General features: G+C 32.7%; 1 protein-coding gene across 8 annotated transcripts in view; it reads right to left on the bottom strand.

Moving 5' to 3' along the window:
- The window catches only part of Stxbp5l (syntaxin binding protein 5L), a 350,200-nt gene that overhangs the window by 232,096 nt on the left and 91,454 nt on the right, over positions 1–26,650 (bottom strand). For all 8 annotated transcript variants that reach the window (XM_058583478.1, XM_058583479.1, XM_058583477.1 and 5 more), the window contains one exon: positions 7,131–7,214. In XM_058583478.1, the coding sequence (XP_058439461.1) occupies positions 7,131–7,214 (84 nt within the window). The remainder of the gene's footprint in view (positions 1–7,130; positions 7,215–26,650) is intronic.

Genomic DNA, 26,650 nt, shown 5'->3' with positions numbered 1-26,650 from the left:
TGTCATTTGCCAGTACATGATGAAGCTGGAGACTAACATGCTAAGCGAAATAAGCCAATCCCCCAAATCTAAAGCCCAAATGTTTTCTTTGATATGTTGATGCTAATTCACAATGGAGCAGGAGTAGCTAGGAATAACAGAGTTACTTTGGGTTAGGCAGAGAGGAGGAAAGAAGGGAAGGGGCTAGGAGGGTAGGAAGGATAGTAGAATGAATATGACATTATTACATTATGTGCATATATGACTACACAACCTGTATGATTCTACATCATGTATAACCAGAATAATGACAAGTTATACTCCATTTATATATGATATGTCAAAGTGCATTCTACTGTCATATATAACTAACCAAAAATTTTAAAAATTGGGTATCGTGATGGCTCCAGATATAGATTGTTCTTCTATATGAATTTCTATATGTAATTATGTATAAAGAATATTATTAACATTTTTGTGGGGATTGTATTGAATCTGTAGGTCGCTTTTGGTAACGTGGTCTTTTAACAATAATTTGTATTGTCAATGAACATGGGAGGAATTTTCATCTTTTATATCTCCCTACATTTCTTTTTCACTATTTCATAGTTTTCCTTGTGGAGGTCTTTTACCTGCTTGGTTAAATTTATGATTAGGTATTTTACTTTTTCTTTTTGAATCTATTGTGAATGGAATCCTTTTCCTGATTTCTTTCTTGGTACATTCATTTTGGTATACAGAAAAGGTACTTATTTTTGTATATTGATTCTGTATTGCTACTCTGACAAATTTATTATCTCTAAAAGTCTCCTGGGAGATCTGTTAAAGTCTTCTAAACACAGAATCATCTGTTCTGCAAATAGGGGTAATTCTTCATATTTTCCTATTTGTATCCCTTTTATTTCCTTCTCTTGCCTACTTGTTCTGACTAAAATTTCAAATATCATATTAAATGGAGGTGGTGAGAATAAATAGTCTTGTCTAATTCCTTATATTAGATGAAATGCTTTCAGTTTTCCCTCATTCAGTATGATGTCATGGCTTTGAGTTTGTCATACATAGTTTTTACTATGTTGAGGTAAAAACTATGTATATATATAGTATATATACCTAATTTATTCAAGATTTTTATTATGAAGGGTTGTGGAATTTTAAAGAAGGCTTATTCTATTATCTATTGAGATGGTCATGTGATACTTGTTCTTGGTTCTGTTTATGTGGTATATTATGTTCATTGATTTGCATATATTGAACCATCCTTGCATCCTTAGAATGAAACTATGGTTATCATGGTATATGATCTTTTAGATTTTTTGTTGAGTTGTTTGCAAATATTTTATAAATGATTTTAAATTTTTCATGTGTTCTAATTAGTTATACATGACAGCCGAATGTATTTCAACTCATTGTACATAAATAGAGCACAATTTCTCATTTCTCTGGTTGTACACAATGCAGAGTCACACCATTCATGCAATCATACATGTGCATAGGGTAATAATGTCCATCTCATTTCACCATCCTTCCCCTCCCCTCAGTCCCTTCTGCCCAATCCAAAGTTCCTCCATTCTTCCCTAGTCCCTTGTTTCCCATTATGGGTCAGCATCCGAATATCAGAGAAAACATTTGTCCTTTGGTTTTTTGGGATTGGCTTATTTCACTTAGCATGATACTCTCCAACTCCATCCACTTACTGACAAATGCCATAATTTCATTCTTCTTTCAGGCTAAGTATTATTCTATTGAGTATATATACCACATTTTCTTTGCCCATTCATCTGTTGAAGAGCATCTAGGTTGGTTCCATAGTTTAGCTGTTGTGAATAGAGCTGCTATAAATATTGACGTCTGTGAGTCACTGTAGTATGCTGATTTTAAGTCCTTTGGATATAAACTGAGGAATGGGATAACTGGGTCAAATGGTGGTTCCATTCCAAGTTTTCTAAGAAATCTCCATTCTGCTTTCCAGAGTGGTTTTTGCACCTACGTTTATAAAGGATTTTGTTCTGCAATTTTCTTTTCTTGTTGTGTCCTTATCTGATTTGGGTATCAGGGTAATACTGCTTTGGAGAATAAGTTTGAAGGTCTTTGAAACCCATGGCATTTGAGGAGAAATTTCATGTACTATTTTCACAGAATAATTTTTGAGGTGCATTGGTGTTAGTTGTTCTTTAAAGTTCTGGCAAAATTCTACTTAAATCCATCTGGTCTGGGCTTTTCTTTGTTGGGTGGGTTTTTACTACTGACTTAACCTCATTGCTCATTATTGCTCATTGTTATTTAACTTTTCTATTTCATATTGTTTCTGTTTTGGTAGGTAATATGAAATTTACCCTAGAAATTTATCCAACTCTTCTAGATTTTCTAATTTGTTGGAATATAAATTTTCAAAATAGTAATTAATGATCATCTGGATTTCTGTGGTGTCTCTTGTAATATTCCCCTTTACATCTCTTATTTTATTAGTTTGGGTCTTCTCTCTTTTGGTTTGTTTGGCTAATGGCTGGTCAATCTTGTTTATCTTTCCAACAAACAACTCTTAGAGCCACTGATACTTTATTTTGTTCCGTTATTTTCTATTTCATTCATTTCAGCTCTGATCTTTAACATGTGCTCTCTTCTACTGCTCTTGGGATTTGTTTGTACATGTTCTTCTAAGACCTTGAGAAGTATAATTGGGTTATTTGTTTAAGATCTTATTTTTTATGTAGGCCCTTATAAACTGCCATTTTAAAACTATTTTAATATATCCCAGAGATTCTGAGATGCTGGGTTTCTATTCTCATTTGATTATAAGAATTTTTACTTAATAAAATATAAAAATCATTTTAACTTTTTTTTTATTTAGAAAGACTTGATTTTGTGGTTTAACATATGATCTACTTTGCAGGAAGTTGCATGAGCAGCTGAAAAGAAAGTATATTCAGTTGTTATTGAATAAAATATTCTGTAGATGTCTTAAATGCACTTGACCTAAAATATATTTAACTTTGTAGTATTTTTTTGATTTTTTTGTCTGAATGATCTATCAGTGAGAGTGGTTTATTAAAGTCACCCACTATTATTGCCTATCAGTCTCTTTATGTCAAGAAGTACTTGCTTTATGAAGTTCGGTGTACCAATGTTTAGGGCATATATTTTTATAATCATTACATCTTCTTGTTGGTTAGTTCCCTTATCAATATATAATGAAAATCTTTGTCTAATTTTTTTTAGGTGTGTGATACTGAGGATTGAACTCAGGACCTTTCACATTCTACGCAAGTGTTCTATCACTGTGCTGAACTCACAGTATTTTATTTTGAGAGATTCTCATTAAGTTTCTCATGCTGATCACAAACTTATAATCTTCCTATTTTAGTCTCCCAAGTATCTAGTACCAAATAAATGTACATCACCATATCCAGTGTTCTTTGTCATTTCTGACTAAATTTGGCTTGAACTATGGTTGTTGGATATGAGGGTATCTATTCCTGCTTGTTTTATTATTCCATATGCATGGAATATTGTCTTTTCATTCTTTTACTTTCAGTCTGTGAATGTCTATGCTGATTGGCACTATTTCTTTCAGGGAGCATGTAGTTGAGTCTTCTTTTTTAAAAACTATATGCTAATCTCTGTCTTTTAATTGGCAGTGTTATTATAGGAAAGTGTGTACTACTTACTGTCATTTGTTAAAATTTATAATGTGTGTCTTAATTCTAATTCTCATTTGCCTATGTATTCGTCTAATGAGATTTATTCTCTCTCATGCTTCTCTTGGTTATTTTTATCCTTTTCAGTATATGGATTCCTGTATCTTCTGAAACCCTGACTTAATGATCATGAACTCCTTTAGTTTGTTTATCTTGGGGCATTTTCATTCCTTCTTCAATTCTGAAGGATACTTTTGCTGTGCATAGCAATCCATATCGGCAGTTATTTTTATCAGAGCTTGACATGTTGCATGCTCTCCTGATCTTAAGCACTTCTTCTAAGAAATCTAATATTATTCTGATGGGTTTGCATTTATAAACGACTTAGCATTTCTCTCTAATAGTTTTTAAAATCCTTTCTTTGTTTTAAGTTTTTTGGTAATTTAACTACAATATGTTATGAAGAAGTTCTTTTCTGGTCATGTCTATTTGGAGTTCTAAATGTCTCCAGTACCTATATGTCCATATAATTTCTAAGCTTAGGGAGGCTTTCTGCCATTACTTCACTAAAGAAGCTTTCTACATAATTACCCTACATGCCCACTTCTTCCTCCAAGGCCTATGAAACTTAAATTTAGTTTCTTATTATTGTCTCAGAGCTTGTGTATGTTCTATTCATAATTTTTTCTTCGTTACTACCTAAGTATTATAGTTTATCCATTTAATTTTTGAGTCATTTGAGAAAAATATTTTTTCTTCTGCTTGCTCTAGTCTATTGGTGAGACTTTCCACTGAATTAATTAGGCTTATTGAGTTTTTCATTTTCAATATTTCTGTTTGATTATTTTCAGAATCTTTATCTCTTTATTAAAAATGCATGTTCACACACAGTATTATATTCCTTGGTTCATTCGTTAGTATTTCTTTTAATTCATTGGTCATTTTGATCACAACTTTTTGTATTCTTTGTCAATTATTTTCTCTAGTTTGATATCTATGAATTTAGTTGTTAAGGAGTTATGAATTTTCAGATGTGTCTTACTACCTTATTTTCTTGTTTCAAATGTGTCTATGTTGGAATTCCTGCATTTGTTGGGTGGATGTCTCTTACACTGTTATGAGAGGTCTTTTTAGTGAGCTGCTTTTTCTTTAAAATGTGCCCAGACTGATTTTATATCTCAGTGTCCTTTAAAGTACCCACACAATATGTTCAAAATGCCATGTTTAACCTCCAGTATCACTTTAGGAAGACAGAGACTAGTTACCAGTATCAATGACAACTTGAAGGAAAATATTCTCTACATCTACACTTGTCAAAGAGAAGAAAAGGATAGTAATAGTATACAGAAAAAAAATAGGCAATGTGGAATGTAAGACTACTATAAAACCATATAGATAATAAAAAGAAAAGGGAAAGAAAAAGAGAGGGAAGAAAAGAAAAACTGAGAAAATGAAGTTAGACAAAATGAGAGGAATAAAAATGATAAAGAAGAAAAAAGGTAGAGAAAATGAATCCAGTTAATTTTAAAAGACAAGAAAGAAGATTATATAGAAATATATAATAAAAATAATGAGGGGAATATAATGAAACCAAAATAGTAGACAATACCAGCAAAACCAACTAACTTTAAAAATAATAAAAGCCCTCCTTGTTAAGGTTTTAAAGATAGAGAAACTTCTTTTAGAGACTTCATGATTTGGAATACACCAGGTATGGGAGGTGTGAGAAATGTTTAAGCCTCAGTAGCTTAAATCAGCACTGAGTTGTGGTGCAGCAATGTATGTTTACGTTTTCCCACATCCAGATTGGCATCCTCCTTCAAAAAACTGCATGAAATCCAGGATCCAAATCCTATCTTCACCATCTTCACCCTGCCCAGCTCTGATGAACACATATACAACATTTTTAGTACCATGTCAGTCCAGGCATCAGTGTGTTCCCTGGGGGCACAGAGAGGACATCCCTGGAATGTCTGCAGGCCAAGTTCCCAGATTTGTCTCTGCACTGAGGAACTGCTTTTTCTGTTCACATGAAGCAGAGCCATGTGCCTAAGCTATTAACAGTCTTCTACTTGCCCTTTTCCAGCACAGTTTAAGTGGTGCTGGGAACACTACCATGGCTCCAGAAGCTCCTACTTGAGCCAAGGTGACGGTGCTATAACATTCTTGGCTCAGCAGATAGAACCCTCCCCAGTACAGACATGAGCAATGAGTGTGTATGTATACACTCAGGAAGATTTTGGTGTGGGGAAAAGTGCCTTGCACCCAGGTAACAGACTGCACCCAGTCTTACTCTGATTGGTGGTAGATGTGGTGGTCTTTTGTTGCAGTGATCTCACTGTGTATATCATTTAGCTTGCCTCAAAGGCATTCTTCCATAACAATATTTGCCACTATCTCGGGAGGAGATGAAGATGCAAGAATTTGTCTTTCCCAAAACTCTAAACTTAGGTTTGACCTTCTGGCTTTTGGCCACAGTTCTCTACTCACTAGTTAAAGAGAAGTAGAGCCCTTTTCACATGTTGGTATGTAGTTTCTGTATCAGCTAAATTCTGATTTTCTCTTCTACCACTGCTTCTGAAGCAATTTTCCCAACTTTGCCTCTTTGGCAGCTTCAAAACCGATGAACTCTTTTTCACTGTCTATTCCAGTAACCAGAATCTGAGTCTCTCCAAGTGTCTGTCAATCTATTACTAGATCTCAGTCTTTTCCCTCAGTCACCCAACTTGCTGCATATCTCTCCAGCTATTGTGGTTCTGAACTGCGGAAGAGCTGGAACTTGCAGCCTGCTTCTATTCTACCATCTTCTCCTATTGCCTTCCCCCATTTTAAAAGTTTAATAGTATAGATGATCATATTTACTTCCATAGCTATAAGAAGCAATTACCTTTTCACCTTTTAATACAATTTGTCTTTATTAGTATCTTCTGAAGGAGGAAATAATTAATGACCTGGAATCAATCTCTAAACCAAAAGTGTCAACTGGGATACTCTTCCTTGATAAATAGGGGCTTATTGCTTCCCGAATCCTCAATTATGTTAAATAAAATTTATTTCAAGATCTTATTGTCACTTATTAACGTTACCATTTATAAAATCTCTATTTTAAGAAGGCAAGTACAGAAAGATATTGCATTTCAAATTGATTTGAATTTTTAACATAGAAAAGAGTTTTCTAAGGAAAACTTAAAGAATTTAGAGAATTTAAGGACAAGGAAGTAAGACATACACATGGGAGTTTAGAGAAAAGAAAAGGAATAAGACAAAATTGGGAATACACCATAGGTAACATGAACCCAAGTACATAGGATACTCTAAAACAGGGCCTAAAAATTGGCAGTCAGGGCAGAATGCTACTCAGAAGGATAACCCAGAGTTGAAACTTATACAAATAACAAAATAAAGTGTGAAAACCAGGTAATTTCCCAGCGAAAAAATACTGGTACAGTACAAAGTTTAAAAATAGAAATGACACAAAGTCACAAGACTTCAAATATTTCAGTAGAAATCACTTACCTCATCATAATAAACTCTCAGTTCTGCTCTTTTAGATTTCAAGTCCCAGAATACTACAGTACCATTTTCATAACCTATTAGCAGCTGAAAAACATTAAAACAATCATTTTCTTAATTGTGACATTAATTTTAACTTGGCTCAAATAAATAATAATGTTAATACAATAAAAAATCATATCACATAACAAAACTTATTTATAATTATATAATACTAATTTTCTAGAATTTGAAAATAAGTTTCCTACTTTTAAAAGAATTCTCACCACAAATAAATGTTTGAGAAGACAGATACATTACACAATATGCACATGTATTGAAACATCACAAGATACCTCATAAATATGTATAATTTATGTTCCAATTTTAAAAACTAAAAAATATATAGCATGGCAAATAAGCTTTACTTCAATATAAACATTTATCAATTAACTCTGCTTCATTCTAAGATGAAATGAGAAAGTATATAAATATATGTGACACAATATAAAAGTAAGTATAAAAATTGGATGAAAAGAAAAATGGTCTAGAAAATAAAGATAAAATGGTATATTTAATGATTTGTTAAATGAGAAAAAACATCAAAATTAGATATGCATTTATATAGATATTTCTTAAATTCATATGAAGTCACATATACTATACTTTAATATTTGAACTTCAGAACAATTCTTTTTACATACCAGAGAAAATGATGAATAACAAAACTAGTTTCTATTGCGTGTATAAGATTATGGTAAAGAAAATTTGATAGTTTAAAAAGTTTGGAAAATATCACTTAAGTGAAAAAAGTGACTAATCCAATTCTTCCAAACTAGAGCCTTACGATGTAATAGTCTTGGTCTGGGGCTGTAGCTCAGTGTTATAGCGCTTGTCTTGCATGTATGAGGCACTGGGTTCAATCCTCATCACCATATAAAAATAAATAAAATAAAGATATTGTGTCCATCTACAACTAGAAAAACAATTTTTAAAAAGTTGTAATAGTCCTATTCTAAAACATTATTAAGTTTTGAAAGTAAATATTTGAAAGACAAAAGTTGCTTTGTAATAAGACAGCACTAATAGCTCCCAGAAAGCAAATATATAAAACATTGAGCATCAAAATATCAAGAATTACTGAGATAACTGTTAGGTCGGTGGTGGTGACTTGGTGGTGACTAGAACAAAGCCGCCCGTGGGAAAGGAACATTAATCAGGTGCCAGCAGAAACGCCTGTCAATCAGCAGGACCCCCTGGCCAATCCTGGAGTTCAGCCAACTCCCTTGACTAACTCCACAGGGACAAGGGACCCTAAAAACACCTTTTCCTGTCCCAAGCCCTTCCATTCCTGCTGTAAGCCCCGTAAAAGTCCAGTCTGGTCGAGCTTCGACGCAGTTTCTCCTCAGACCCTTCTCTTGTCCACTCTGTGGGTCTGATCGAGTTCCACCTGGGAGTGATATCTCAATAAAGCCTCTTATTAGGCGGCCTTTTTAAATCTGCCTCCTTTGGTCTCTGCCCACCTCGCCTGATCTGACAATAACTATAAGATTATGATACAGGAAATATTGTATTAGAATCACTTAGAGAATTAATGAAGAGGAAAGAGCCCCAGACATTAAGGAAATATCAGACAAGGTCACTCAATAACCATAAGGGATCAAGATAAAAGGAGACTTCTCTGCAATCATATCTGACCACATTGAAACACAAAGTAACAAATCATTTATGTATCATATTTTAAAGTATTTCACAACAGAATGTAAATACTGTAGACAAAGAAGTAGGTGATTTGTTCACTGTTATATCATTAGAACCTAGAACTCTGAAGAAAATGGGTATTTGATAAATATTAATTATTAAGTACCAAAGAATCAAAATTTTAGATATTATTATATTCTAATCACAATGAAGTAAAATGAGAAATCACTGAGAAAAGTATTTTGGAAACAAAAAACATCTCTAATTTATGAGAAAAGAAATCATTAATAAAATGTATAAAATAAAAACTAAACAAAAAATTTATCATATTGAAACTTGTGAGACAGATGAATCTTAGAGAAATTTGTAGTTTTATAAATAAACATGAAAAGAAGAAAACTTTAAACTGTTTTATGATATAATATTTATTTGACTTTAAAAACGTCAAATTCTAGATAGGGCAGAGGGGTTGGAGGGGAAGGGAGGACACGGGGTTATTAATGATGGTGGAATGTGATGATCATTATCATCCAAAGTACAAGTATGAGGACACAAATTGGTGTCAATATGTATTTTTTATACGAGATATGAAAAATTGTGCTCTAAATGTGTAATAATAATTGTAATGCATTCCGCTGTCATATATAAATAAAAAGTAATATAAATAAAAATTTAAAAGTCAAGAAAAAGAGTAAACTTCAGAAATTTAAAAAAAGTGAGACATTTAATCAAAGACTAAAGGATGCCTTTTATTTATTCAAACATACTTTTATATCTTACAAGAAGTTTGCAAGTGTTCTACATTTTTATTTTCTGGTTAACTTGATACTTAGTTATTTTGATGTTTTTGTTGTCATTTTATATGAGCTATTCTTTTCATTATCTTTTCTAAAAACTATAATTTATATAGTTGAATTTGGGTATACATCCTTCTCAATTATTTTGTTATTTGTATTTATTTTAATGTTCATTTTGTTTTTTCTTGTTTTTATTCATGTATTATATATAATACAATGGGGGTTCATTTTGACATAATCATGAATGTATATAACAAATAAGTGAAAAAAATATTGAACCTCCTTAGCAATCAGGAAAATAAAAATCAAAACTACAATGAGATTTCATCTCACTCTCATTAGAATGGTAACCATCAAGAATACAAATAACAATAATTAAAGTTGATTTTCTTAGTCATTTCAGGCATGTTTTCATAATAATCTAAAATACAGACATTTTACTCTTCCTTTTCAATTTTTATTTCTGTAAGTGTTTGTATTAGTCTAACTGCTTTGCTAAAATAGCCTATAGTGTTAAAAATAATGGAGAGGGTGAGCATCATTTCTTCTTAGTGCATCTAGTGTTTCCTCATTAAATAAGATCTTGGATTCTGAAAATAAAGGATATAAATTAATTCACATTTTATAAATTTCTTTGATCAGAAATAGAGGCTTAATTTTAAAATATTTTATTGTGTATTCATATACCCATGAAACTACCCATGTCAAGAAATAAAACAGAAAGACAAGAAATTTTTTTAAAAATACAAGCCTCTCAGAACCCTATTTCATACTCTTACCAGGTCAATATCTTCCCTCTTTTCTAAAATTAAACAATGTCCTGATTTTTAACATTATAGGTTACTGTTATCTGTTTTTCAATTTTATGTAAGAATTATGTATTACATGTTTTTTTTTGTCTTGCTTCTATTTCTATTTTATTTGTTGTAGTTTATTCAATTGCATTACTCAAACAGTATTCCATTGTTTTAGCTATCACACTACCACAATTAATGTATTCATTTTACAATAAATGTAATAATGATGAAATGAACAAACTTTTATATATATATATATATATATATATATATATATATATATGTGAACAGGTGCATTCTATCAAGTATATGCTGGTCCATAGAGTATGAACATGTTTAACTTTAACTGATGTTACCAAGCAGTTCTCCAAAGTGGTTAAACCAGTTTTAATTTCCACAAGCTGCATATGAAGGTTTCAATTCTTTCTCATTTTCTCTAATAATTTATATTGTCAATAGCTGTACAATGTTTAATAGAAAGATACATAATAGGCACTTTATCTCATTTCTGATTACAGAAAAATTTTATTTATTCACCATTAAGGAGGACATTTTCTTAGCTTTGAGTAAATTAACAAAGTTCAGAGTCAAGAAGTTTCTTTCTTTTTCTAGAATACCAAGAGATTTTTATGCTGAAGGGAAGTTGAATTTTATTAAATGTTTCTTATGTATCTATTTTTAATGTCATATATTCTGTCCTAATTTCTGTTAAAATGTGAATTATATTGATTTTGAAAATCTAAACCAACTACATTCTTAAAATGCTAAACCAACTACATTCCTAGAATGAACAAAAATTATTTGTGATCTTGTGTGCCTTCTCATTCATTCTTGATCAGACTTGCCACAGATACGTCAAATCAAAAAAATCAACTCTCATTTTTGCTAAAGTATTAACTTTGTTTTACATTACTTTAATATCTACTCTTATTTTTTGAATTAGGGTTCTTTAGATAAACAAGTCAAAAGGATATATTTCTGTATAGAAAGATTTATCATGAGGAATCGGCTCACATGATTACGGAGGCTGACAAGTCCCAAGATATGCAGGGTAAGTTGGCAAGCTGGAGACCCAGGAGAAATGATGTTGTTCCAATCTGAATCTGAAGGCCTGAGAACCAGGAAAATTGATGGTGTAGTTATGGTCTAGAGACCAGCAGGCTCAAGTACCAGGAAGAGTCGATGTTTCCATTAGAGTCCCAAAGGCCAGGTAAAAGCTGATGTCTCAATTCCAAAGCAGACAGGCAGGAAGAATCTCTCTTCCTCAGGAGAGGCTCAGCCTTTTTGTTTTATTCAGGCCTTCATCCGATTGATGAAACCCATCCACATTATGAAGGACAATTTGCTTTTCTCAGTCTATAGGTTTAATGTTAACTTTGTCCAACACCATCATCATAGAAACACTGAGAATAGTGTTTGATCAAATAGCTGAGTACCCTAAGACCCAAAGGTGTCGATGCCATAAATTAAATTGTCACATCTCTGTTATCTTTCTTCTACTTTCATTGGGTTTAATTCACTATATTTTTAACTTCCTGGGTTGGATACTAAGATCATAGATTTTTCAGCTTTTCTCCCCTTTTAATAAATGAAATAAAAGTTATAAACATTCATCTAGGCACAGCTCTAATTACCCTCTAAGTTTGACATGCCATGTTTTTATTCTAATTTAATTTGAAATATATTGCAATTTCTGTTCTGATTTCTTCCTTGAACTATAAGCTATTGAGAAGTATGGTGCTTAATCACTAGTCATTAGCGGGATTTCCTATTTATGTTTTTCTTATTGATAATCTTAATTCTCTTGAGTTTAGAGAATATATTGTATATTATTTTAACTCTGAAATTTTTGACATATATTTTATAATTCAGCAAATGTAAATCTTTGGTAATACTTTTGCTACTCCCTGTGTGTGCTTGACAATAATATGTAGTCTTTAAGGGTTGGGTATAAGTTTATTAATCATGTGGTTCAAATTTTTGTTATTCTTACTAATTGTCTTTATTTGCTTATTTTCTCAGTAATTGGGAGAAGTGTAATAAAATCTCCAGCCACAATTGTGAACTTAAATATTTTTCATTTTAATTCTTTTCATTTTGCCTTGTATTATTTTTAAAGGTAGCCTTATCAAATCATACATACAAAAACACACATACACCAAGGAATCTTGCAAAGTGAAAAGATGGTTCAAATTTGCATAATTTTCAGGTAACATGGTACTATGTGAAGTACACTGCCTGTACACTATAATGCTATGTCATTAGATATATGCAAATTTAGGATCATTATTTTTTCTGCTGAATTATTATCCCATTTTATTTTCCTTCTATGGAGAAGTGGGAGAGAAGGGATGGCTAGCAATTTGTTCTTATACCAGTTTCCTACTCTATTTAATTATACATAATACATTTACTTATTAATTCTTTTAGTGCTCCTACAAGGATAGAAAATTTTTCCATAACTTATCAAAGTGTGATGTAAATTAATACTTTTGTTACTCTCTGGAAATTATAAGGAATATATTATTCAGGGTTCTTCACAGAGAAACAATGAATATGGTGGGGTGTGTATGTGTTTGATGGAAATTGGCTCATGTAGTTATAAAGGCAAAACCCCACAAAACGTCATCTGTGAAAAAACTTATGCGATTGAATTCAGTCTGAGTTTGAAGGCTTGAGAATCAGAGGAAGGAGAAGCATTGGTAGAAGACAGAGTCTGAAGGCTTGTGAACTTTGAGCTCTGATGTTCCAGAGCAGAATATATCAGCTCCAGAAGAGAGTAAATTCACATACTGAAGAGGGCCAAGCTCATTCAAATGCTCATCTTTTCTTGAAACCATCTAGACGCACTCAGAAATAATGCTTTGCTGGGTGTGGTGGCACATGCCTGTAATCCCAGCGGATCTGGAGGGTGAGACAGGAGGATTGCTGGCTCAAAGCCAGCCTCAGCAAAGGCAAGGTGCTAAGCAATTCAGTGAGACGCTGTCTCTAAATAAAATACAAAATAGAGCTAGGGATGTGGCTCAGTGGTCAAGTGTCCCTCAGTTCAATCCCTGGTACCAAAAAAGGAAAAGAAAGAAATAATGTTTTATCAGTTATCTGGGTATTACTTAACTATTCAATTCAACACATAATGAATTAACCATCACTATGGCCTTAGAAGTTAAATTCAATAAATTTCAGCCTCACTTTTTACCTATTTTCCCTTGTATTTTAATCCTCAATATATTATATTCCCTGAAGTCATTATCATTATTTATATGAAATATTGCCTCAGTTTAACCAATCCTTTTTGTTTTTTACTCCTTCCTTCATCTCTGTTCTTATATAATGGATAAATTTCATTTTCTTTCTGAAGTCTTTTAGTTTTCTCCTTAGTGCATATTTGCTACTCATGAATTGTCACAAATTTCATTTGTTGAAGACAATGAATTTGATGTTTTTAAAAATAATTTTGTAGAGAATTCTGTATAGGCAGTTGTTGTTTTCCCTAGCCCCTTGACAATATCACTCTATTGTCCTCATTTCCTATTTTTACATTTAGATATCTGCTGTGAGACTCATTGCTTCCCCGCCCCCCCACTCCCCATGCTCTGAATGCTTTGCAGATTTTTCTCTTTGATATGCCTAGGTGGACTTTATATTATGCCTCCTTTGAGTCTGTAATTCATCTCGATTTCCAATATCTCATCAGTTGTGGAAAAGTATCATCCATTAGTTCTTGAAATATTATTACTGCTAAATTTTCTCTCCCCTCTCCTAAATAATGTATTATTCATATACTTGTTCAGTTATCTTTTCATTTGTTTATAATCAGGTATTTTGTTTTTTATTTTCCACTTCTCTGGCAAAATTCTCCATGATTTAGAGTTTACATTTCAATCACAGTTAAAATTGTGTTAAAACTGTAATTCAAATCCCCTATTGTTCTGTTTTCTACTTTGTTTGTTCTATTAGTTTTTGGTCTATTCTGATTCTTGTGTCCACCATGTTATTTGTTTTTATTAGGCAATTAGGCTAAAAAGATCAATTTAATCCCCCAAACAGTCTGAGATAATGTTTACAAGGATTTCTAGCTGGCTTTCCTTTTATCCCATCATCTTCCAGGACCATCTTGCAGGACACTCTGCTTATCTTCCCATTTAATGACTATCCTATAGGTTTGGCCACTTAGTCTCTCAGCCACTCTCAGCCACTGTTATTTAAAAAGGGAAAGGTGATGCCAAATGTTTGGTCATTCTCTGGAGCATTCAAGAAGACTTTCAAAAATATGTTGTCTGTATTTCCTAGTTCTTCCAGTGGGATGATGATTGGAAACAAGGTAATCCACCATTATCAAGAATGGAAATATCACGGGTGTTAAATTTTATTCAAAGATTTTTTCAGCATCACATAGAATGATAATATTTTTCCTTAGATCTACTATTAACACATTTTCTAATAGTATATCCTTGCATTCCTGGAACAAAACACCATTTATCATAATGAGCTATTTTTAATGTACTATTGGATTCTGTGTTCTAATATTTTATTTAAGAATTTTCCATTGATATTTTATTTTATTGTAGTAAGTACACAAGATCTCTTATCAAATTTATAAGTATACAATACCTTTTCCTTGAATATACGTATAATGTTGTACAGCAGATTTCTAGAGCTTATTCATCTTGTTTGATTAAACTTTTAAGTTCATTGATTAAATTTCCATTACTGCCTCCCCCAGGCCCTGTCAATCATTACAGTTTTATATTCTCTGAATTTGACTGTGTTAGATACCTTATACAAATTGAACTGTGCAGTATTTGTCCTTCTGTGACTGGCTTATTTCACGTAGCATAATATCCTCAAGATTCATCCATTTTGTCACATATTGCAGAATTTCCCCTCTTTTTGAAGGGTGAAGAATATTCCATTGCATGCACATACCATATTTTCTTTTCTTTACTTATTTGTCAATGGCCATTCTGGCTGTTTCTACATCTTGGCTACTATGAATAGTGTTACAATGAATATAGAAATACATATATCTTTGAGATCCTGATTTCAATTTTTTTAGAGTATATCTCTAGAAGTACAATTGCTGAATCATATATAGTTCTTTCTTTGTGTGTGTGTGTGTGTGTGTGTGTGTGTGTAAGGAACCTCAAAAATGTGCTCCATAGTAATGGAACAATTCACAAGTGAATACAAAGAATTTAGTTTTTCCATATCCAATAGACATCTTTTATTTTTTTCTTACTACTAACCATTGTGACAGATGTGAAGTAATCTCTCATTTGTGCCTTTGATGTGTGTTTCTCTAAAGATTGTTGGTATTCAGACTTTTTTCATATACCTATGGATCATTTGTGTGCTTGTTTTAGTTAAATATCTATTCAAGTTGTAGCTCCACTTTTAAATCAGGATATCAGCTTTTTTAAAATTATTGAGTTGTAGGAGGTTTTACAAAATATACTTTGGAGAATAACCCTCTATCAGATATATGGTTTTGAAAACTTTTCCAATTCTTTCTGTTGCCTTTTCACTCTGTCCGTTTTCTTTGCAGTACAGAAGGTTTTAAATTTGATGTAGTCTTACTGTTCATTTCTTATTTTATTTTCTGTATTTCTGGTGTCATATTTATAAAGTCATTATCAATATCAGTGTCATGAAACTTTACTCTTAGGTGTTTTACAGCTTCAGGTCATGTTTAAGTCCTCAATTCTTTTGAAATGATTCTTGAGTATGTTATAAGGTAAAGGCCCAATTATAATCTTTTACATATTCTTCAGTTTTCCCAATCTGTTTGTTGAACAACTCTCTACTGTGAATTCTTGACACTGTCAATCCCACTTAATCATGGTGCATAATCCTTTTAATATGCTGTTGGCTTCGATTTGCTAGTATGTTGCTGAGGATTTTTGCATCTATATTCATCCCAGGTACTCACCGGCAATTTTATTTTCTTGTATTTTTTCCAGCTTTTGTGTCAGAGTAATGCTGGCCTCTTAAATAAGAAAGTTAGTGTTCCCTTTTTTCCAGCTTTGGGAAGAGTTTGAGAAATACTCGTGTTAAATCTTCTTTAAATGCTTAGTACAATTCATAGTGAAGCTATCTGCTCTGGGCTTTTCTTTGTTAGGAAGTTTTGGATTACTGATTCAATTTCCATATTAGTTACAGATAAGTTCAAACCATTTATTTATTAATGTCCTGTTCTGGTAGGAATTTTCTAGGAATTTGTCGATTTCTTCTGGATTATAATTTGTTGGTATGTAGTTGTTCATAGTAGTCTCTCATGATTCTTTTTATTTCTGTGGCATCAGTTATAAATCCTTTCTTTCATTTCTGATTTTATGAGTGTTCCTTTTTTTTTCTTAGACTAGCTAAAGGTTTTGCTATTTTATTGATCTCTTCAGAAAATCAACTCAGTTTTGATGGTTTTTCTATTGTTTATTTCATTTATTTCCATTCTAATCTTTACTTACCTCTTTCTCTACATGTGTACTTAGTTTGATTATCTTATTCTAGCTCCTTGAAGTAAAGTTAGGTTGTTTCGAGATCGTCCTTATTTTTTAATGCAGGCATTTATTGCTAGAACTTCCTTCTTAGTGCTATTTTTGCTACATCCCATAATTTTTGGTGTAGTATGTTTTGTCTTGTCACAGGAATTTTCTAATTTCCTTTTGATTTCCCATTGAGCCACTAATTGTTTGAGAGCATGTTTCCATATATTTCCATATATTTATGAATTTTAAAGTTTCCTTCTCACTGATTTCTAGTTTTATTTCATTGTGGTCTCAAAGGATACTTCAAAATCTGTTAAGACCTGTGGCCTAACATGTTCTCCATCTTTGTTCGTCAGAAGAATATGTATGCTGCTGCTGTTGTATGAAAGTTCTGTATATATCTATTAAGTCCCTTTGATCTATAGTATTATTCAACTCCTTTCTTTCCTTCTGATCTTCTATCTGGATAACCTGCCCATTATTAAAAGTGGGTTTATTGAAGGTTCCTGTGAATATATTGCCATTTCTTTCTTCCCTTCATTTCTGTCAATGTTTGCTTTGTATATTAGGCACTTTGGTGTTTGATACACGCATATTTATGATTATTATTTTCCTGGAAGATAGGCTCAGTTATCATATATAATATCCTTCTTTGTTTTTTGTGATAACTTTTTACTTAAAAGTCTATGTTGTCTGAAGTCAACCATCCCTCTAATCTTTTGGTTAACATTTGCAAGGATTACTATTTGCATGATATATCATTTTTCATCCTGTCACTTTTGCTTTTGTGCCTTTAAATTTGAGGTGAGTTTCTTTCAGACAGTGGGGTCTTAATTTTTCTAAATTCATGCAGCCACTTTTCAATGGGGAGTTCAATCCATTTCCATTTAAATTAATTATTGATGGGGAAGGACTTATTGTTATCATCTTGTTTTCTGTTTGTTTTGAAGTTCCTTGATTTTTTATGGATATGCTTTTATTCCTTTTACTTGCGTGTAATTTCTACAGGCATTCTTTGTGCAGATAGCTAGCTTAGAGGTTACATAAAATATAACATTCTTTTATCCTGATAATAACTTAGGTTCAATGGTATACAAAAATTCTACACTTTAATTTCCCCTACCCCAAAACACATTTTATAGTATTTTTTCGCAATTTCCATCTATTCATATTGTCAATCTTTTAGTAAGTTTTAAAATTATACCTATTTTTGATAATTTTTTAAATTATATTATTCTTAAGTGATTTAACTACCATCACTACAGTTACAGTAATTTTTATTTGTCTCTATATTTACTCTATCAATGGGTTTCATTGTTTTTTTCTGCTATCTTGTTGCCATTCAGCACCCTTTGTTTCAACTGGAAAAATACCTTAGCATTTCTTATAAACCTTTCAGCTTTTGTTTGGGAAAATATTTTTCTTTCATTTTTGCAGGGCAGTTTTGCAAAGTATGATATTCTTGGTTGGGTTGTTTTTTTGTTTGTTTGTTTTCTCTCTTTTCACACATTGAATATATCTTCCCACTCCCATCTGGCTAGCAATTTTTCTGCTGGAAAAACTAGATAATCTTATGAGGATTCCCTCTTATACAGAAGAACACGGCTTTTTCCTTGTTGCTTTCAAAATTCTCTTTAATTTTTGACAATTTGGTTATAATGTCTCTCCGAACAGATTTCTTTAGGTTTATTTCATTTGGTGTCCTTTGGCCTTTGGATTTGGATATCTAGTTTCTTCCCAAATTTAGGAGATTTCTACTAATTATTTCTTTTATTAATTTCAAGTTCCCCCAACCTGTTGAAAATAAATGCAAATCAAAGGAATAAACTTTGATTCTTCATTTCATCTCCTTCTGAACTTTCTGTGATATCCATATTGGTCCATTTGATGTTATCCCAAATCTCTTAAGCTTACTGTTTTTCATTATTTTTTCCTTTTTTGTTCCTCTAAATTATTTCCTGTGACCCATCTTTGACTTGAGTGATCCTTTCTTCTACTTCATCTAGTCTGCTATTGTCATCTCTCAGGAATTTTTTCAGTTTAGTTATTTTCTTCAGGTTCATGATTTGTTTAGCACTCTTAAAAATTTTATCTTCATTGAAACTTTCATTTTGTTCATGCATAAAATTTTATTGATTCAATGAGTATCTTTATGAGAGTCATTAGCTGTCAGGTAAATAAAATAAATCTGTTTCATTGGAGCTGGTCTCAGGAGAATTATATTGTTATTTTGGGGGAAATTTGTCACATTCCTTACTTTTCTTTAATCTCTGTGTTGGTGTCTGGCACTAAACAAAACAAGCTCATCTCCCAAGCTCCCCTAATTGCCTCCCATAGGAGAATTCCCTCACCAACAGCCTGGCTGAAAACTCTGAGGGCCTCTATAAGTCTATCCCTTCCTATAAAGAAGCAGGCAGTGGTGGTTTCTGTCTGTTCTATGCTGAGCCAGTCGGTGTAGCTATGTACATCTATCAGTCTAAACCACCACCTTGGTTCTCCCCATGTAGCCAGATTGTGTCAGACTCAGAGATTTAAGTCAGTAAGACAGATACTAGTTTTTAGGTACTCCCAGAGAACTGGGAAATTGAACACAGAGATCAACTCTTTCCATCATAAGAGGCAAGAAAGGGATCTGGGATATATTTTTTTTAACCTGCTGTCTCTGTGATAAGCAGAGAGAGAATCAATGGTTTTTATCAACCTGAATTGCTGTCTGCATTCTCTCCAGGACTTATAGATTATGTCAGACCCCTCAGTACTTCAAGACTAAACCCAGTCCTCCGGACATCCATTTGGAAAAGCTGGGGTGTTGATATACGATCAAAGCCCTTCCATCCCGTGGGTAAAGCTGAGGACTATGAATCTCTTCTTTGTCATGGAGTACTACATATAGCAGGATCTCTGGTGAAAGGTTATACTGAATTTCCTTACTGGCTTTGATGAAAGATTTTATGTTCTCTGAGGGTGCTTTTAATTAGCTTATTTTTAACAAGGAGAATCTATACATAAACTATGGTTGAATCAATGTTTGCGAAGAGCAAGAATGTCCAGCCTTTCTACTCTGCCATCATTTATATATATTTTTAAGTTGTAGATGGACACAATACCTTTATTTATTTATCTTTATGAGGTGCTGAGGATTGAATCTAGGGCTTCACATGTGCTAGGCAAGTGCTTTACCACTGAGCTACAGCTACAGCTCTCTATTCTGCCATCTTGATGACGCTATTATTTTCCATAATTGTCTTTTTGTGCATCTTTATAATTGAGTTGTCAATTTTATAAATGCCTCATAGAAATAACTTGCAAATTTTTGTTTTTGAATCTATACTGGAAATAAGGTTTAGTAAATATTTTTTGTAATTGAACAGACAGTAAATATTTTAAGCTTTCCAACTATAATCTCCAATAAAACTTTAATTAGAACAACAAGAGGCAGGTCAGACTTATCCCACTGGCTATAGTTTAGCAATGACTGTTTTTGAACAGTTTATATAGCCCTGAGATTATCCAGTATTTGAAATTTTAGCAAATTTCCCTTGCAAAGTCATTTAGGTCTGGTGTTTTGGGGTAGGAATAATAATTTAATACCTTTCTCATTTTCTTAAATTTTCTATTTCCTTTGGTTTTAATGTTGATAATTTTCCTAAGGAATTATTCATTTTACCTAGCCTTTTAAACATATATTCTTTGAGCTGTGTAAAATAATTTAAGTGTTTAAAATTTTCCATTGTTATAGTATAAATCCTCCATGTTTGCGTTATTTAGTGTATCTTCATTTTTCACTATTTTTATTGGTTACATATTTTATGCCCCACTAAATAAAGTAGTATGTTGATTAAAATTAGGAGAACTAATTTAGGATCTGCTTTTACTTTTACCTTTGTCTCTTTTATTTGCTTTTGCTTTATTTTCTTATTCCTTTTTCCAGTTTTTTGTGTAATAATAAATTTTTGCATTTTAATTTACAGTTTTCAGTAATATAAATATTAAAAGCTATAGGTTATTTATAGCAACTAGTTTAATTATTTACCATGGATCCTGATATGTAAGCATTTACTACTGTTAAAGGTTATTACTCTTAAATTTTGATTTGTATTTTATATTTGTTTATATTTGGTTAATGAAGAGTTTTAAAATTTCCAAGGTACAGGGAATTTTTTTAAATTTTTAATTATTGTGTCTCTCTCTAGACAAAATATACAGTTAAGTGTATTTCTGTGGCTCTATCCACTGTGACAATTTTCTTTACCAAGATAATTCAGGGTCACCCCTAAGTGGAGATCTAATTGAGTAGTCGTCTGTGTTTAGCTAGTGCCAATTAATCATTGGACCTGTATGGGAAGAAGGCATAAAGTCTTTATTTTTCTGTTAGTAGGTTTTAAATGTTTCCCTCCCATCTCATCCCATGAGATCATCTATGTAGGTTCAGAGAAATACATTGCTACAACAGATCAGCTTCTTTTACATCTAATTTACTCATGTCTTTTGGACAGCTCAACAAATGACTCCTTAATATACTATTTTTCCCACCCAATGTTAAAACTTAGTGAATATGGCAACATCTAATTCATAAAGGACAGCTCAGATTACATAGTCATTTAATGTCCCATGGTTCAGTTTCTACAATAGAGAGTAGCTACTATGACCCACCTAGTGGGCCTTCCAATAGAATAGTCTTATCTACCAGATACATTAAGCTCTATCAGATCTATGAAATTATGGATTCCAAGTAGGGTGGAGGCAAGATAGCTTGCAAAACAGCTGTAAGTTAGTAAAGAGGCCCCTTTTTCTCTAGGCCCTACTTAAAATTGGCATGCATTTGGATGACCAAAAAATGCATTCACAGCGTTAATTTCAAGAGCATTATATTCTATTATCCAAATCCCAAAAGGCCCACAAATGTGACATTTTGGGGTAGGAGTAATAATTTAATACCTTTATCATTTTCTTAAATTTTCTGTTTCCTTTGGTTTTAGTGTTGATAATTTCCCTAAGGAATTATCCATTTTACCTAGCCTTTTAAACATATGCTTTGAGCTGTGTAAGGAAGTACAATAAGAGGACAAGTAAGTAAGAGGAAGTATAATAACTTATGCTTTTACTTAAATGAGATGTCCTTGTAAGCCTCAGACCATAAATCTAAAAAAATCACAAGCAGGACAGTCTCCTGACTCTATGATTTATTTTTCACCCTGTGACAGATAACTCTTATGAGGTATATAGGCACTTGCAACTTTTGCTCACCCATTTTGTATTATATAATCATCAAAGGGAATTTGAGTGCTTTCAAAAAAATATCCAGATAACCAAGATTCCTCGGGATTGTATCTTAATGGAGATTAAGAAAAATAGCATAATCTGTGGAAAGATTGTAAACTTATATGACTATCCCTTCTTATAAAATCAAGCTGATGTTAATATTTTCTGATGATTATCGATAGATAAAAAAAAGATTTTACTAAATCAGTGTATATTAAGTACCACAGGAGGTGCTGATCTTCACCCATAAAAGTATCAAAAACAAGGCAAATGTCATTGAAGCTATCACTTGACTAATTTCACAGTGGTTTACTATTACCAACCTAGATCCATGTTGTTTTTTGGCAAAACCCAAAAAACTCAGGAAGGATTTATCATTCCTGAATGACCATTATCATTTTATCGTTCAAGTCTAATTTTTGTTATCTCCCTCAGAGGTACAACCTTGTTTCTTAAAATAATCTTGGCAGAGGCAGGCAGGAATTTCAATTTTCCCTTCCTATTATAGCCTTAATAACAATGTCAGGAAACCAATACAAGGATTAACTCAGTTACTAAGCACATCTGTCCAAATTATACATTTGGAAAAAATGGTTGGGTGTATTTATACACCCAGTGGATCTACTGTGAGCTTTGTCTTGAGCCCAAACTCCATTTATCACCTGATTACTTAGTTGCACACACAGTTAGTCCCTAACTGGAGGACAACAATGCTTTTTGGATCTCCCAGTAGGACTGTCTGCTCTCACTCTATACCTATTATCCTGAAACAATAAATAGCTGCTCCTGCAAATGACTATAGATATTCCTATAATTACTATATGTGCTTATGAGGGAATTTCAGGATTCTTCTTTAGAGAGAACTGACTACTCTTTTTAATCAATTGATTCTGGATCTCTGAACTCACTTGTATCTGAAAACATGATGAGACGCAATAATTTTACATTTTGGTGGTGAATATCAAAAGCTAAACTTCTCTTGATTTTTTTCTAATTATGCAAATCAAACAAAATTCAAGTAAGCTGGTCACCTAATTCTGCTCCTAGAAACATCATCATGTATTTGTTATTATCACAGAGTTCACGTTTTCCACTCCAACTTTGCCACCTGTTATGGTAATTTATATCCACACTGCCAGATGGTTAAATATTGCCACCTGGCCTCTATCTATCCATAATATTTAATCCTCGTAGATTTATGGACACTGGCTCTCTGCCATTGTCTCCTACTGTCAACAAAGGCCTAAAAAGGATAGTCACTACCAAGTCTCTCAAAGATATATACATTTACAGAATATTCCTCATTAAGTTACATAGGGGCAGTGTCCTTAGGCCTCAGAGGGAACACAGTCATGAAGTGAATAACCAGGGAAAACAGAATATATTCATTTTAAAATTACCATCTCCCCAAGTCTTCTGGTCCTTTCTTTAATACTATGCTAAAAGTTTCTGATATCTCTATTTACTATATGGCTTTGTTGAGTCCAGGCTTCAAAAAGCCAACCCAGAAAATTACTAAGACCAGATAAAATATCATTGCCAAAGTATTAAATTCCAAATCATGGGTGAGTGCCCCGTTGTAAATGAACTCTCCTTTATGCCTCCACAAGTTCAAACCCTCAAAAACCACTCCCAAACAAATTCCCTTGGTGACTGATAGTATTAGACAGATCCTAAATTCTTTTGGTGGAATTATACTTCTTTCATGTGTGGTCTATTTGTTCATAGAGGAGGACTTATGTCTCTGTGTTAGGCTGTCCTGAGAGGTGATTCTGGTTATTGGCCTGAGGGTAATGACACTGAAGGTGGTCTTACAAATATAAATAATCATCATCATGCAAAGCAACTAACTCAAGTGAAGTCATTACACAGTCTCACAGAAAAGAGAAACTCTTCTCCCCCAGAAATGGTAAAACTGGCATCTCTGTTGGTCAGAAGAAGAAGAAGAAAGGACACAGAGAAGACAGTCATGTGAGGATAAAGGCAAAGGTTAGAGTTATATTACTACATGCCAAAAAAAAATATGTATAAAAATAAATAAATAAATATATAAATTGGAAGAGGCAAGGAAAGATTTGCCCTTAGAACCTTCAGAAACAGTGTGGCCAACAAACACCTTGATTTCAGACTTCTGGACTCCAAAAGTAAATTTCTATTGTTTTAATTCACCCACTTTGTGGTAATTTGCTATGACAGCCCTATAAAACCAATATACCAAATGTTAGGGTGATACTCTTTCCTTATCAAGGCTCTAACTTAAAAAAATGAGACTTCTCAAAGCTATGCATTTAGTCTCCTTATAAACAGATCCTGGATCTATTTTTAACATTGTTTTCCCTAGAACTATAAGAGGAAGGAGTTCTTTAAAAGATGAGGTAAATCAGTAATTAACTTCTGATAAGACGTAGGCAGAATAAAAAACTACTCAAAATATCAACAAAACCTAATCCTCAAAACCTTCAGATACAGTTTTTTAAAAAGAAGGCATTTTTACCCTCAAATGTGTATCTTAAGATTCAGCAAATGACCCCAATAAATTATTTTGTGAGATAATAAAAAGAAAAAGAGTGAATAACTTTCTCCAGATGTAGTCATAAAGACATACAATGATAGCTGAAGAGTCAGGAGATGTTCCACTGTTGACTTTGAAGATGGAGAAAGGAAGCTACAAGCCAAGGAATATACACAGCCTCTGAAAAGGAAAGAAATCATATTCTTTTCTAGAGTTACCTAAAAGAATGCAACCTTGCCATTACCCTGATTTTAGTTCAATAAGACTTCTGTGTTAGACTTCTGGCCCAGAGAACTGTAATATAATAAATTTTGTTGTTTTAAAAATACTAAATTTTTGATAGTTTATATCAGTAATAGAAAATTACTACAAGTACCATCACAGAAAGCTATTTTATATCATTATTACAATTATCATTGCCCCCATATAAATTAAGTGCCACAAGTGCTTATCTCCCATCATCTTATCTTTGGAGCAGCCTCTCATCACAGCTAATATCATAAGAAAAGGTTCAAACAATTGTGATGTGACTATGTGGAAGGATCCAATACCACTCTGCTTGGCACAATCAACAGATTATTTTATTTTAGAAAGAATACAATTCAACTCCAAAATTATATCCTGAGAGTCTACAATTTAAAACAGGACTCAATAAACTTTTAATGTAAAGAGTCATATCGTAAATATTTTTGGCCTTGCAAGCCATGTAGTCTCTGTCATACATGTTCAACTTTTCTCTTATGGAAAAACCGCAAAGACAATACATTAATGAAGGAACACAATTGTGTTCAAATAAAACAACAACAACAACAAAAACAGCAGGCAATATTTTTGACTCATGGACTATAGTTTCTAATCCCTGACATATGGTAATTAGTATCTTAGCCATGGTTCTATAGAAAAAAGCCTAAGACAGACTTAAGTGTTAATATTTCATGGAAAAGCACAGTCCTAGTATTGCAATATTAAAAGAAAAGCAAACTAAAGCAAAGAAGCAACAGTAAGATAATCCATTATCACTCTATTTCATGAGAAGAAGCAGAAAAGATAGAGGTAGTTACTTAGCAGGTATTTCATCAGTATGGACTTACAGGATGTCTCTGAAAGTTTATATTAAAAAATATGATTCAGAATAGCCAAGTGAAAGGGAGGAAAAGAGGAGGAATTTATTTTTGCCTCTTGTCTAATACCAGTCAATGATTCTCCACAGGAAGTTCACATTCCCCTCACTTCAGAGTCATGTCATCCCTTTTAGCAACTATTAAGGAAGCCAGATCCCAGGACTTATGTTGTGGCACATCTTCCAGAACCAATGAGAGGAGCTGGAGACTCTGGGTATAGCTAGTCCATTTCAGGAAGCAGTACTGTATGAAGTTAATTAACCCTGCAAAATCCTGAGGTAAAGCAAGCAGCCAAGGGTTTGGGGGATGAGAAAAGTAGAGAGAATTTGAAGAGACATACTCATTACTATATTCAATACTGGTATTTCAGTTCAAGAGCTCCCTTTTCTGTGTGACAGACTAATACACAGTTTCTTTATAAATGATATCTGGGGAGAAAGATGGTCCATCTGCTGATTCTATGATATTATTTCACTTCTGTGAAACACTTCTGTGGAACTTTGTTCTTTTTGTAACTTTACCATCAAGCCTCTGAGAGAACCTTTGCCCTCCCAAGTTGAATTTATCCAGAAATGAAAAAAAAAAAAAATTTAATTAGACAATATAATAACATATTTTACCAAATTAAACAATTAAGGAATAGTCAAATCAATACATGTACAAATTCAATACCATTCATAAATTAAAAGAATATTGGAAATAGGTGAAAACATGAATGTCGTAAAATCAATCAAAGAACAGCAACAAATATCTTAATGCTGAAATACTGGAAGCATTTCCTGTGAAGTTAAAAACAAAAGAAAGTTCCCACCAAAGCCATTTATATTCAACACTGCTACAGTCCTAGCTGGGGCAGGGATGAAAAGAAA

This window comes from Marmota monax, unplaced genomic scaffold (genome assembly GCF_021218885.2).
Source record: "Marmota monax isolate L192 unplaced genomic scaffold, Marmota_monax_Labrador192_F-V1.1 WCK01_AAM20220418_F8-fsc00052, whole genome shotgun sequence".
NCBI classification, from domain to species: Eukaryota; Metazoa; Chordata; class Mammalia; order Rodentia; family Sciuridae; genus Marmota; species Marmota monax.
Note: the sequence above shows the minus strand (reverse complement) of the source record. Positions and strands in the feature narration are given on the sequence as shown.